The sequence below is a fragment of the Salvelinus fontinalis genome, unplaced genomic scaffold, assembly GCF_029448725.1.
Source record: "Salvelinus fontinalis isolate EN_2023a unplaced genomic scaffold, ASM2944872v1 scaffold_0280, whole genome shotgun sequence".
Lineage (NCBI taxonomy): Eukaryota > Metazoa > Chordata > Actinopteri > Salmoniformes > Salmonidae > Salvelinus > Salvelinus fontinalis.
Genome location: NW_026600489.1, coordinates 175,819 through 189,377, shown reverse-complemented (window position 1 = coordinate 189,377; position 13,559 = coordinate 175,819). Strand labels below are relative to the sequence as shown.

Below are 13,559 nucleotides of genomic sequence, written 5' to 3'. Positions count from 1 at the left end.
AACTACTGCAGCACCTTCTACAACAACTACAACTTCAGCTCCTAAAACAACCACAACAGCAACACCTACAACAACTGTAGCTCCCACGACAACTGCAGCTCCTACAACAACTTTAGCATCTACTTCAACCACAGCAGCTGCCCCTACGACAACCACTGCAGCCCTAACTACAACAACTGCTGCTCCTACGACAACTACAACTCCAGAACCTACTACGACAACCAGTGCAGCTCCTACTACAACAACTGCTGTTCTTACGACCACAACGACTGCAGCACCTTCTACAACAACTACAACTTCAGCTCCTACGACAACCACAACAGCAACACCTATAACAACTGTAGCTCCCACGACAACTGCAGCTCCTATAACAGCTTTAGAATCTACCTCAACCACAGCAGCTGCCCCTACGACAACAACTGCAGCCCTAACTACAACAACTGCTGCTCCTACGACCACTACAACTCCAGAACCTACTACGACAACCAGTGCAGCTCCTACTACAACAACTGCTGTTCTTACGACCACAACGACTGCAGCACCTTCTACAACAACTACAACTTCAGCTCCTATGACAACCACAACACCTACAACAACTGTAGCTCCCACGACAACTGCAGCTCCTACAACAACTTTAGCAGCTACTTCAACCACAGCAGCTGCCCCTACGACAACCACTGCAGCCCTACCTACAACAACTGCTGCTCCTACGACCACTACAACTCAAGAACCTACTACGACAACCAGTGCAGCTCCTACTACAACAACTGCTGTTCTTACGACCACAACGACTGCAGCACCTTCTACAACAACTACAACTTCAGCTCCTACGACAACCACAACAGCAACACCTACAACAACTGTAGCTCCCACGACAACTGCAGCTCCTACAACAACTTTAGCATCTATTTCAACCACAGCAGCTGCCCCTACGACAACCACTGCAGCCCTAACTACAACAACTGCTGCTCCTACGACCACTACAACTCCAGAACGTACTACGACAACCAGTGCAGCTCCTACTACAACAACTGCTGTTCTTACGACCACAACGACTGCAGCACCTTCTACAACAACTACAACTTCAGCTCCTACGACAACCACAACAGCAACACCTATAACAACTGTAGCTCCCACAACAACTGCAGCTCCTATAACAGCTTTAGCATCTACCTCAACCACAACAGCTGCCCCTACGACAACAACTGCAGCCCTAACTACAACAACTGCTGCTCCTACGACCACTACAACTCCAGAACCTACTACGACAACCAGTGCAGCTCCTACTACAACAACTGCTGTTCTTACGACCACAACGACTGCAGCACCTTCTACAACAACTACAACTTCAGCTCCTACGACAACCACAACACCTACAACAACTGTAGCTCCCACGACAACTGCAGCTACTACAGCAACTTTAGCATCTACTTCAACGACAGCAGCTGCCCCTACGACAACCACTGCAGCCCTACCTACAACAACTGCTGCTCCTACGACCACTACAACTCCAGAACATACTACGACAACCAGTGCAGCTCCTACTACAACAACTGCTGTTCTTACGACCACAACGACTGCAGCACCTTCTACAACAACTACAACTTCAGCTCCTACGACAACCACAACAGCAACACCTATAACAACTGTAGCTCCCACAACAACTGCAGCTCCTATAACAGCTTTAGCATCTACCTCAACCACAACAGCTGCCCCTACGACAACAACTGCAGCCCTAACTACAACAACTGCTGCTCCTACGACCACTACAACTCCAGAACCTACTACGACAACCAGTGCAGCTCCTACTACAACAACTGCTGTTCTTACGACCACAACGACTGCAGCACCTTCTACAACAACTACAACTTCAGCTCCTACGACAACCACAACAGCAACACCCATAACAACTGTAGCTCCCACGACAACTGCAGCTCCTACTACAACTTTAGCATCTACTTCAACCACAGCAGCTTCCCCTACGACAACCACTGCAGCCCTAACTACAGCAACTGCTGCTCCTACGACCACTACAACTCAAGAACCTACTACGACAACCAGTGCAGCTCCTACTACAACAACTGCTGTTCTTACGACCACAACGACTGCAGCACCTTCTACAACAACTACAACTTCAGCTCCTACGACAACCACAACAGCAACACCTATAACAACTGTAGCTCCCACGACAACTGCAGCTCCTACTACAACTTTAGCATCTACTTCAACCACAGCAGCTGCCCCTACGACAACCACTGCAGCCCTAACTACAACAACTGCTGCTCCTACGACCACTACAACTCCAGAACATACTACGACAACCAGTGCAGCTCCTACTACAACAACTGCTGTTCTTACGACCACAACGACTGCAGCACCTTCTACAACAACTACAACTTCAGCTCCTACGACAACCACAACAGCAACACCTATAACAACTGTAGCTCCCACGACAACTGCAGCTCCTATAACAGCTTTAGCATCTACCTCAACCACAGCAGCTGCCCCTACAACAACAACTGCAGCCCTAACTACAACAACTGCTGCTCCTACGACCACTACAACTCCAGAACCTACTACGACAACCAGTGCAGCTCCTACTACAACAACTGCTGTTCTTACGACCACAACGACTGCAGCACCTTCTACAACAACTACAACTTCAGCTCCTACGACAACCACAACACCTACAACAACTGTAGCTCCCACGACAACTGCAGCTCCTACAACAACTTTAGCATCTACTTCAACGACAGCAGCTGCCCCTACGACAACCACTGCAGCCCTACCTACAACAACTGCTGCTCCTACGACCACTAAAACTCCAGAACCTACTACGACAACCAGTGCAGCTCCTACTACAACAAGTGCTGTTCTTACGACCACAACGACTGCAGCACCTTCTACAACAACTACAACTTCAGCTCCTACGACAACCACAACAGCAACACCTATAACAACTGTAGCACCCACGACAACTGCAGCTCCTATAACAGCTTTAGCATCTACCTCAACCACAGCAGCTGCCCCTACGACAACCACTTTAGCCCTAACTACAACAACTGCTGCTCCTTCGACCACTACAACTCCAGAACCTACTACGTCAACCACTGCTGCTCCTACTACAACAACTGCTGTTCTTACGACCACAACGACTGCAGCACCTTCTACAACAACTACAATTTCAGCTCCTACGACAACCACAACACCTACAACAACTGTAGCTCCCACGACAACTGCAGCTCCTACTACAACTTTAGCATCTACTTCAACCACAGCAGCTGCCCCTACGACAACCACTGCAGCCCTAACTACAACAACTGCTGCTCCTACGACCACTACAACTCCAGAACCTACTACGACAACCATTGCAGCTCCTACTACAACAACTGCTGTTCTTACGACCACAACGACTGCAGCACCTTCTACAACAACTACAACTTCAGCTCCTACGACAACCACAACAGCAACACCCATAACAACTGTAGCTCCCACGACAACTGCAGCTCCTACTACAACTTTAGCATCTACTTCAACCACAGCAGCTTCCCCTACGACAACCACTGCAGCCCTAACTACAGCAACTGCTGCTCCTACGACCACTACAACTCAAGAACCTACTACGACAACCAGTGCAGCTCCTACTACAACAACTGCTGTTCTTACGACCACAACGACTGCAGCACCTTCTACAACAACTACAACTTCAGCTCCTACGACAACCACAACAGCAACACCTATAACAACTGTAGCTCCCACGACAACTGCAGCTCCTACTACAACTTTAGCATCTACTTCAACCACAGCAGCTGCCCCTACGACAACCACTGCAGCCCTAACTACAACAACTGCTGCTCCTACGACCACTACAACTCCAGAACATACTACGACAACCAGTGCAGCTCCTACTACAACAACTGCTGTTCTTACGACCACAACGACTGCAGCACCTTCTACAACAACTACAACTTCAGCTCCTACGACAACCACAACAGCAACACCTATAACAACTGTAGCTCCCACGACAACTGCAGCTCCTATAACAGCTTTAGCATCTACCTCAACCACAGCAGCTGCCCCTACAACAACAACTGCAGCCCTAACTACAACAACTGCTGCTCCTACGACCACTACAACTCCAGAACCTACTACGACAACCAGTGCAGCTCCTACTACAACAACTGCTGTTCTTACGACCACAACGACTGCAGCACCTTCTACAACAACTACAACTTCAGCTCCTACGACAACCACAACACCTACAACAACTGTAGCTCCCACGACAACTGCAGCTCCTACAACAACTTTAGCATCTACTTCAACGACAGCAGCTGCCCCTACGACAACCACTGCAGCCCTACCTACAACAACTGCTGCTCCTACGACCACTAAAACTCCAGAACCTACTACGACAACCAGTGCAGCTCCTACTACAACAAGTGCTGTTCTTACGACCACAACGACTGCAGCACCTTCTACAACAACTACAACTTCAGCTCCTACGACAACCACAACAGCAACACCTATAACAACTGTAGCACCCACGACAACTGCAGCTCCTATAACAGCTTTAGCATCTACCTCAACCACAGCAGCTGCCCCTACGACAACCACTTTAGCCCTAACTACAACAACTGCTGCTCCTTCGACCACTACAACTCCAGAACCTACTACGTCAACCACTGCTGCTCCTACTACAACAACTGCTGTTCTTACGACCACAACGACTGCAGCACCTTCTACAACAACTACAATTTCAGCTCCTACGACAACCACAACACCTACAACAACTGTAGCTCCCACGACAACTGCAGCTCCTACTACAACTTTAGCATCTACTTCAACCACAGCAGCTGCCCCTACGACAACCACTGCAGCCCTAACTACAACAACTGCTGCTCCTACGACCACTACAACTCCAGAACCTACTACGACAACCATTGCAGCTCCTACTACAACAACTGCTGTTCTTACGACCACAACTACTGCAGCACCTTCTACAACAACTACAACTTCAGCTCCTACGACAACCACAACAGCAACACCTACAACAACTGTAGCTCCCACGACAAATGCAGCTCCTACAACTTTAGCATCTACTTCAACCACAGCAGCTGCCCCTACGACAACCACTGCAGCCATAACTACAACAACTGCTGCTCCTACGACCACTAAAACTCCAGAACCTACTACGACAACCAGTGCAGCTCCTACTACAACAACTGCTGTTCTTACGACCACAACGACTGCAGCACCTTCTACAACAACTACAACTTCAGCTCCTACGACAACCACAACAGCAACACCTATAACAACTGTAGCTCCCACGACAACTGCAGCTCCTACTACAACTTTAGCATCTACTTCAACCACAGGAGCTGCCCCTACGACAACCACTGCAGCCCTAACTACAACAACTGCTGCTCCTACGACCACTACAACTCCAGAACCTACTACGACAACCAGTGCAGCTCCTACTACAACAACTGCTGTTCTTACGACCACAACGACTGCAGCACCTTCTACAACAACTACAACTTCAGCTCTTACGACAACCACAACACATACAACAACTGTAGCTCCCACGACAACTGCAGCTCCTACAACAACTTTAGTATCTACTTCAACCACAGCAGCTGCCCCTACGACAACCACTGCAGCCCTACCTACAACAACTGCTGCTCCTACGACCACTACAACTCCAGAACCTACTACGACAACCAGTGCAGCTCCTACAACAACAACTGCTGTTCTTACGACCACAACGACTGCAGCACCTTCTACAACAACTACAACTTCAGCTCCTACGACAACCACAACAGCAACACCTATAACAACTGTAGCTCCCACGACAACTGCAGCTCCTACTACAACTTTAGCATCTACTTCAACCACAGCAGCTGCCCCTACGACAACCACTGCAGCCCTAACTACAACAACTGCTGCTCCTACGACCACTACAACTCCAGAACCTACTACGACAACCATTGCAGCTCCTACTACAACAACTGCTGTTCTTACGACCACAACTACTGCAGCACCTTCTACAACAACTACAACTTCAGCTCCTACGACAACCACAACAGCAACACCTACAACAACTGTAGCTCCCACGACAACTGCAGCTCCTACAACAACTTTAGCATCTACTTCAACCACAGCAGCTGCCCCTACGACAACCACTGCAGCCCTAACTACAACAACTGCTGCTCCTACGACCACTACAACTCCAGAACCTACTACGACAACCAGTGCAGCTCCTACTACAACAACTGCTGTTCTTACGACCACAACGACTGCCGCACCTTCTACAACAACTACAACTTCAGCTCCTACGACAACCACAACAGCAACACCTACAACAACTGTAGCTCCCACGACAACTGCAGGTCCTACAACAACTTCAGCATCTACTTCAACCACAGCAGCTGCCTTTACGACAACCACTGCAGCCCTAACTACAACAACATCTGCTCCTACAACCACTACAACTCCAGAACCTACTACGACAACCACTGCTGCTCCTACTACAACAACTGCTGTTCTTACGACCACAACGACTGCAGCACCTTCTACAACAACTACAACTTCAGCTCCTACTACAACCACAACAGCAACACCTACAACAACTGTAGCTCCCACGACAAATGCAGCTCCTACAACTTTAGCATCTACTTCAACCACAGCAGCTGCCCCTACGACAACCACTGCAGCCCTAACTACAACAACTGCTGCTCCTACGACAACTACAACTCCAGAACCTACTACGACAACCAGTGAAGCTCCTACTACAACAACTGCTGTTCTTACGACCACAACGACTGCAGCACCTTCTACAACAACTACAACTTCAGCTCCTACTACAACCACAACAGCAACACCTACAACAACTGTAGCTCCCACGACAACTGCAGCTCCTACAGCAACTTTAGCATCTACTTCAACGACAGCAGCTGCCCCTACGACAACCACTGCAGCCCTACCTACAACAACTGCTGCTCCTACGACCACTACAACTCAAGAACCTACTACGACAACCAGTGCAGCTCCTACTACAACAACTGCTGTTCTTACGACCACAACGACTGCAGCACCTTCTACAACAACTACAACTTCAGCTCCTACGACAACCACAACAGCAACACCCATAACAACTGTAGCTCCCACGACAACTGCAGCTCCTACTACAACTTTAGCATCTACTTCAACCACAGCAGCTTCCCCTACGACAACCACTGCAGCCCTAACTACAGCAACTGCTGCTCCTACGACCACTACAACTCAAGAACCTACTACGACAACCAGTGCAGCTCCTACTACAACAACTGCTGTTCTTACGACCACAACGACTGCAGCACCTTCTACAACAACTACAACTTCAGCTCCTACGACAACCACAACAGCAACACCTATAACAACTGTAGCTCCCACGACAACTGCAGCTCCTACTACAACTTTAGCATCTACTTCAACCACAGCAGCTGCCCCTACGACAACCACTGCAGCCCTAACTACAACAACTGCTGCTCCTACGACCACTACAACTCCAGAACATACTACGACAACCAGTGCAGCTCCTACTACAACAACTGCTGTTCTTACGACCACAACGACTGCAGCACCTTCTACAACAACTACAACTTCAGCTCCTACGACAACCACAACAGCAACACCTATAACAACTGTAGCTCCCACGACAACTGCAGCTCCTATAACAGCTTTAGCATCTACCTCAACCACAGCAGCTGCCCCTACAACAACAACTGCAGCCCTAACTACAACAACTGCTGCTCCTACGACCACTACAACTCCAGAACCTACTACGACAACCAGTGCAGCTCCTACTACAACAACTGCTGTTCTTACGACCACAACGACTGCAGCACCTTCTACAACAACTACAACTTCAGCTCCTACGACAACCACAACACCTACAACAACTGTAGCTCCCACGACAACTGCAGCTCCTACAACAACTTTAGCATCTACTTCAACGACAGCAGCTGCCCCTACGACAACCACTGCAGCCCTACCTACAACAACTGCTGCTCCTACGACCACTAAAACTCCAGAACCTACTACGACAACCAGTGCAGCTCCTACTACAACAAGTGCTGTTCTTACGACCACAACGACTGCAGCACCTTCTACAACAACTACAACTTCAGCTCCTACGACAACCACAACAGCAACACCTATAACAACTGTAGCACCCACGACAACTGCAGCTCCTATAACAGCTTTAGCATCTACCTCAACCACAGCAGCTGCCCCTACGACAACCACTTTAGCCCTAACTACAACAACTGCTGCTCCTTCGACCACTACAACTCCAGAACCTACTACGTCAACCACTGCTGCTCCTACTACAACAACTGCTGTTCTTACGACCACAACGACTGCAGCACCTTCTACAACAACTACAATTTCAGCTCCTACGACAACCACAACACCTACAACAACTGTAGCTCCCACGACAACTGCAGCTCCTACAACAACTTTAGCATCTACTTCAACCACAGCAGCTGCCCTTACGACAACCACTGCAGCCCTACCTACAACAACTGCTGCTCGTACGACCACTACAACTCCAGAACCTACTACGACAACCACTGCTGCTCCTACTACAACAACTGCTGTTCTTACGACCACAACGACTGCAGCACCTTCTACAACAACTACAACTTCAGCTCTTACGACAACCACAACACCTACAACAACTGTAGCTCCCACGACAACTGCAGCTCCTACTACAACTTTAGCATCTACTTCAACCACAGCAGCTGCCCCTACGACAACCACTGCAGCCCTAACTACAACAACTGCTGCTCCTACGACCACTACAACTCCAGAACCTACTACGACAACCATTGCAGCTCCTACTACAACAACTGCTGTTCTTACGACCACAACTACTGCAGCACCTTCTACAACAACTACAACTTCAGCTCCTACGACAACCACAACAGCAACACCTACAACAACTGTAGCTCCCACGACAAATGCAGCTCCTACAACTTTAGCATCTACTTCAACCACAGCAGCTGCCCCTACGACAACCACTGCAGCCATAACTACAACAACTGCTGCTCCTACGACCACTAAAACTCCAGAACCTACTACGACAACCAGTGCAGCTCCTACTACAACAACTGCTGTTCTTACGACCACAACGACTGCAGCACCTTCTACAACAACTACAACTTCAGCTCCTACGACAACCACAACAGCAACACCTATAACAACTGTAGCTCCCACGACAACTGCAGCTCCTACTACAACTTTAGCATCTACTTCAACCACAGGAGCTGCCCCTACGACAACCACTGCAGCCCTAACTACAACAACTGCTGCTCCTACGACCACTACAACTCCAGAACCTACTACGACAACCAGTGCAGCTCCTACTACAACAACTGCTGTTCTTACGACCACAACGACTGCAGCACCTTCTACAACAACTACAACTTCAGCTCTTACGACAACCACAACACATACAACAACTGTAGCTCCCACGACAACTGCAGCTCCTACAACAACTTTAGTATCTACTTCAACCACAGCAGCTGCCCCTACGACAACCACTGCAGCCCTACCTACAACAACTGCTGCTCCTACGACCACTACAACTCCAGAACCTACTACGACAACCAGTGCAGCTCCTACAACAACAACTGCTGTTCTTACGACCACAACGACTGCAGCACCTTCTACAACAACTACAACTTCAGCTCCTACGACAACCACAACAGCAACACCTATAACAACTGTAGCTCCCACGACAACTGCAGCTCCTACTACAACTTTAGCATCTACTTCAACCACAGCAGCTGCCCCTACGACAACCACTGCAGCCCTAACTACAACAACTGCTGCTCCTACGACCACTACAACTCCAGAACCTACTACGACAACCATTGCAGCTCCTACTACAACAACTGCTGTTCTTACGACCACAACTACTGCAGCACCTTCTACAACAACTACAACTTCAGCTCCTACGACAACCACAACAGCAACACCTACAACAACTGTAGCTCCCACGACAAATGCAGCTCCTACAACAACTTTAGCATCTACTTCAACCACAGCAGCTGCCCCTACGACAACCACTGCAGCCCTAACTACAACAACTGCTGCTCCTACGACCACTACAACTCCAGAACCTACTACGACAACCAGTGCAGCTCCTACTACAACAACTGCTGTTCTTACGACCACAACGACTGCCGCACCTTCTACAACAACTACAACTTCAGCTCCTACGACAACCACAACAGCAACACCTACAACAACTGTAGCTCCCACGACAACTGCAGGTCCTACAACAACTTCAGCATCTACTTCAACCACAGCAGCTGCCTTTACGACAACCACTGCAGCCCTAACTACAACAACATCTGCTCCTACAACCACTACAACTCCAGAACCTACTACGACAACCACTGCTGCTCCTACTACAACAACTGCTGTTCTTACGACCACAACGACTGCAGCACCTTCTACAACAACTACAACTTCAGCTCCTACTACAACCACAACAGCAACACCTACAACAACTGTAGCTCCCACGACAAATGCAGCTCCTACAACTTTAGCATCTACTTCAACCACAGCAGCTGCCCCTACGACAACCACTGCAGCCCTAACTACAACAACTGCTGCTCCTACGACAACTACAACTCCAGAACCTACTACGACAACCAGTGAAGCTCCTACTACAACAACTGCTGTTCTTACGACCACAACGACTGCAGCACCTTCTACAACAACTACAACTTCAGCTCCTACGACAACCACAACAGCAACACCTACAACAACTGTAGCTCCTACGACAACTGCAGGTCCTACAACAACTTTAGCATCTACTTCAACCACAGGAGCTGCCCCTACGACAACCACTGCAGCACTAACTACAACAACTGCTGCTCCTTCGACCACTACAACTCCAGAACCTACTACGACAACCACTGCTGCTCCTACTACAACAACTGCTGTTCTTACGACGACAACGACTGCAGCACCTTCTACAACAACTACAACTTCAGCTCCTACGACAACCACAACAGCAACACCTACAACAACTGTAGCTCCCACGACAACTGCAGCTCCTACAACAACTTTAGCATCTATTTCAACCACAGCAGCTGTCCCTTCGACAACCACTGCAGCCCTAACTACAACAACTGCTGCTCCTACGACCACTACAACTCCAGAACCTACTACGACAACCAGTGCAGCTCCTACTACAACAACTGCTGTTCTTACGACCACAACGACTGCAGCACCTTCTAAAACAACTACAACTTCAGCTCCTACGACAACCACAACAGCAACACCTATAACAACTGTAGCTCCCACGACAACTGCAGCTCCTATAACAGCTTTAGCATCTACCTCAACCACAGCAGCTGCCCCTACGACAACAACTGCAGCCCTAACTACAACAACTGCTGCTCCTACGACAACTACAACTCCAGAACCTACTACGACAACCAGTGCAGCTCCTACTACAACAACTGCGGTTCTTACGACCACAACGACTGCAGCACCTTCTACAACAACTACAACTTCAGCTCCTACGACAACCACAACAGCAACACCTATAACAACTGTAGCTCCCACGACAACTGCAGCTCCTACTATAACTTTTGCATATACTTCAACCACAGCAGCTGCCCCTACAACAACCACTGCAGCACTAACTACAACAACTGCTGCTCCTTCGACCACTACAACTCCAGAACCTACTACGACAACCACTGCTGCTCCTACTACAACAACTGCTGTTCTTACGACCACAACGACTGCAGCACCTTCTACAACAACTACAACTTCAGCTCTTACGACAACCACAACACATACAACAACTGTAGCTCCCACGACAACTGCAGCTCCTACAACAACTTTAGTATCTACTTCAACCACAGCAGCTGCCCCTACGACAATCACTGCAGCCCTACCTACAACAACTGCTGCTCCTACGACCACTACAACTCCAGAACCTACTACGACAACCAGTGCAGCTCCTACTACAACAACTGCTGTTCTTACGACCACAACGACTGCAGCACCTTCTACAACAACTACAACTTCAGCTCCTACGACAACCACAACAGCAACACCTATAACAACTGTAGCTCCCACGACAACTGCAGCTCCTATAACAGCTTTAGTATCTACCTCAACCACAGCAGCTGCCCCTACGACAACAACTGCAGCCCTAACTACAACAACTGCTGCTCCTACGACCACTACAACTCCAGAACCTACTACGACAACCAGTGCAGCTCCTACTACAACAACTGCTGTTCTTACGACCACAACGACTGCAGCACCTTCTACAACAACTACAACTTCAGTTCCTACGACAACCACAACACCTACAACAACTGTAGCTCCCACGACAACTGCAGCTCCTACAACAACTTTAGCATCTACTTCAACGACAGCAGCTGCCCCTACGACAACCACTGCAGCCCTACCTACAACAACTGCTGCTCCTACGACCACTACAACTCCAGAACCTACTACGACAACCAGTGCAGCTCCTACTACAACAACTGCTGTTTTTACGACCACAACGACTGCAGCACCTTCTACAACAACTACAACTTCAGCTCCTACGACAACCACAACAGCAACACCTATAACAACTGTAGCTCCCACGACAACTGCAGCTCCTACTACAACTTTGGCATCTACTTCAACCACAGCAGCTGCCCCTACGACAACCACTGCAGCCCTAACTACAACAACTGCTGCTCCTACGACCACTACAACTCAAGAACCTACTACGACAACCAGTGCAGCTCCTACTACAACAACTGCTGTTCTTACGACCACAACGACTGCAGCACCTTCTACAACAACTACAACTTCAGCTCCTACGACAACCACAACAGCAACACCTATAACAACTGTAGCTCCCACGACAACTGCAGCTCCTACTACAACTTTAGCATCTACTTCAACCACAGCAGCTGCCCCTACGACAACCACTGCAGCCCTAACTACAACAACTGCTGCTCCTACGACCACTACAACTCCAGAACCTACTACGACAACCACTGCTGCTCCTACTACAACAACTGCTGTTCTTACGACGACAACGACTGCAGCACCTTCTACAACAACTACAACTTCAGCTCCTACGACAACCACAACAGCAACACCTACAACAACTGTAGCTCCCACGACAACTGCAGGTCCTACAACAACTTCAGCATCTACTTCAACCACAGCAGCTGCCTTTACGACAACCACTGCAGCCCTAACTACAACAACATCTGCTCCTACAACCACTACAACTCCAGAACCTACTACGACAACCACTGCTGCTCCTACTACAACAACTGCTGTTCTTACGACCACAACGACTGCAGCACCTTCTACAACAACTACAACTTCAGCTCCAACGACAACCACAACAGCAACACCTACAACAACTGTAGCTCCCACGACAACTGCAGGTCCTACAACAACTTTAGCATCTACTTCAACCACAGGAGCAGCCCCTACGACAACCACTGCAGCACTAACTACAACAACTGCTGCTC

At 48.9% G+C, this 13,559-nt stretch overlaps 1 protein-coding gene across 1 annotated transcript; it reads left to right on the top strand.

Moving 5' to 3' along the window:
• Positions 1 to 555: 555 nt before the first annotated feature.
• On the top strand, positions 556 to 7,561 carry LOC129845331 (mucin-5AC-like; the record flags this gene model as incomplete). Its single annotated transcript, XM_055913216.1, has 5 exons — positions 556 to 598; positions 1,167 to 1,532; positions 1,683 to 2,060; positions 6,453 to 6,776; positions 7,425 to 7,561. Coding segments are annotated over 5 exons (1,248 nt in total), but the record flags the coding sequence as incomplete, so codon positions are not given.
• Positions 7,562 to 13,559: the final 5,998 nt, after the last annotated feature.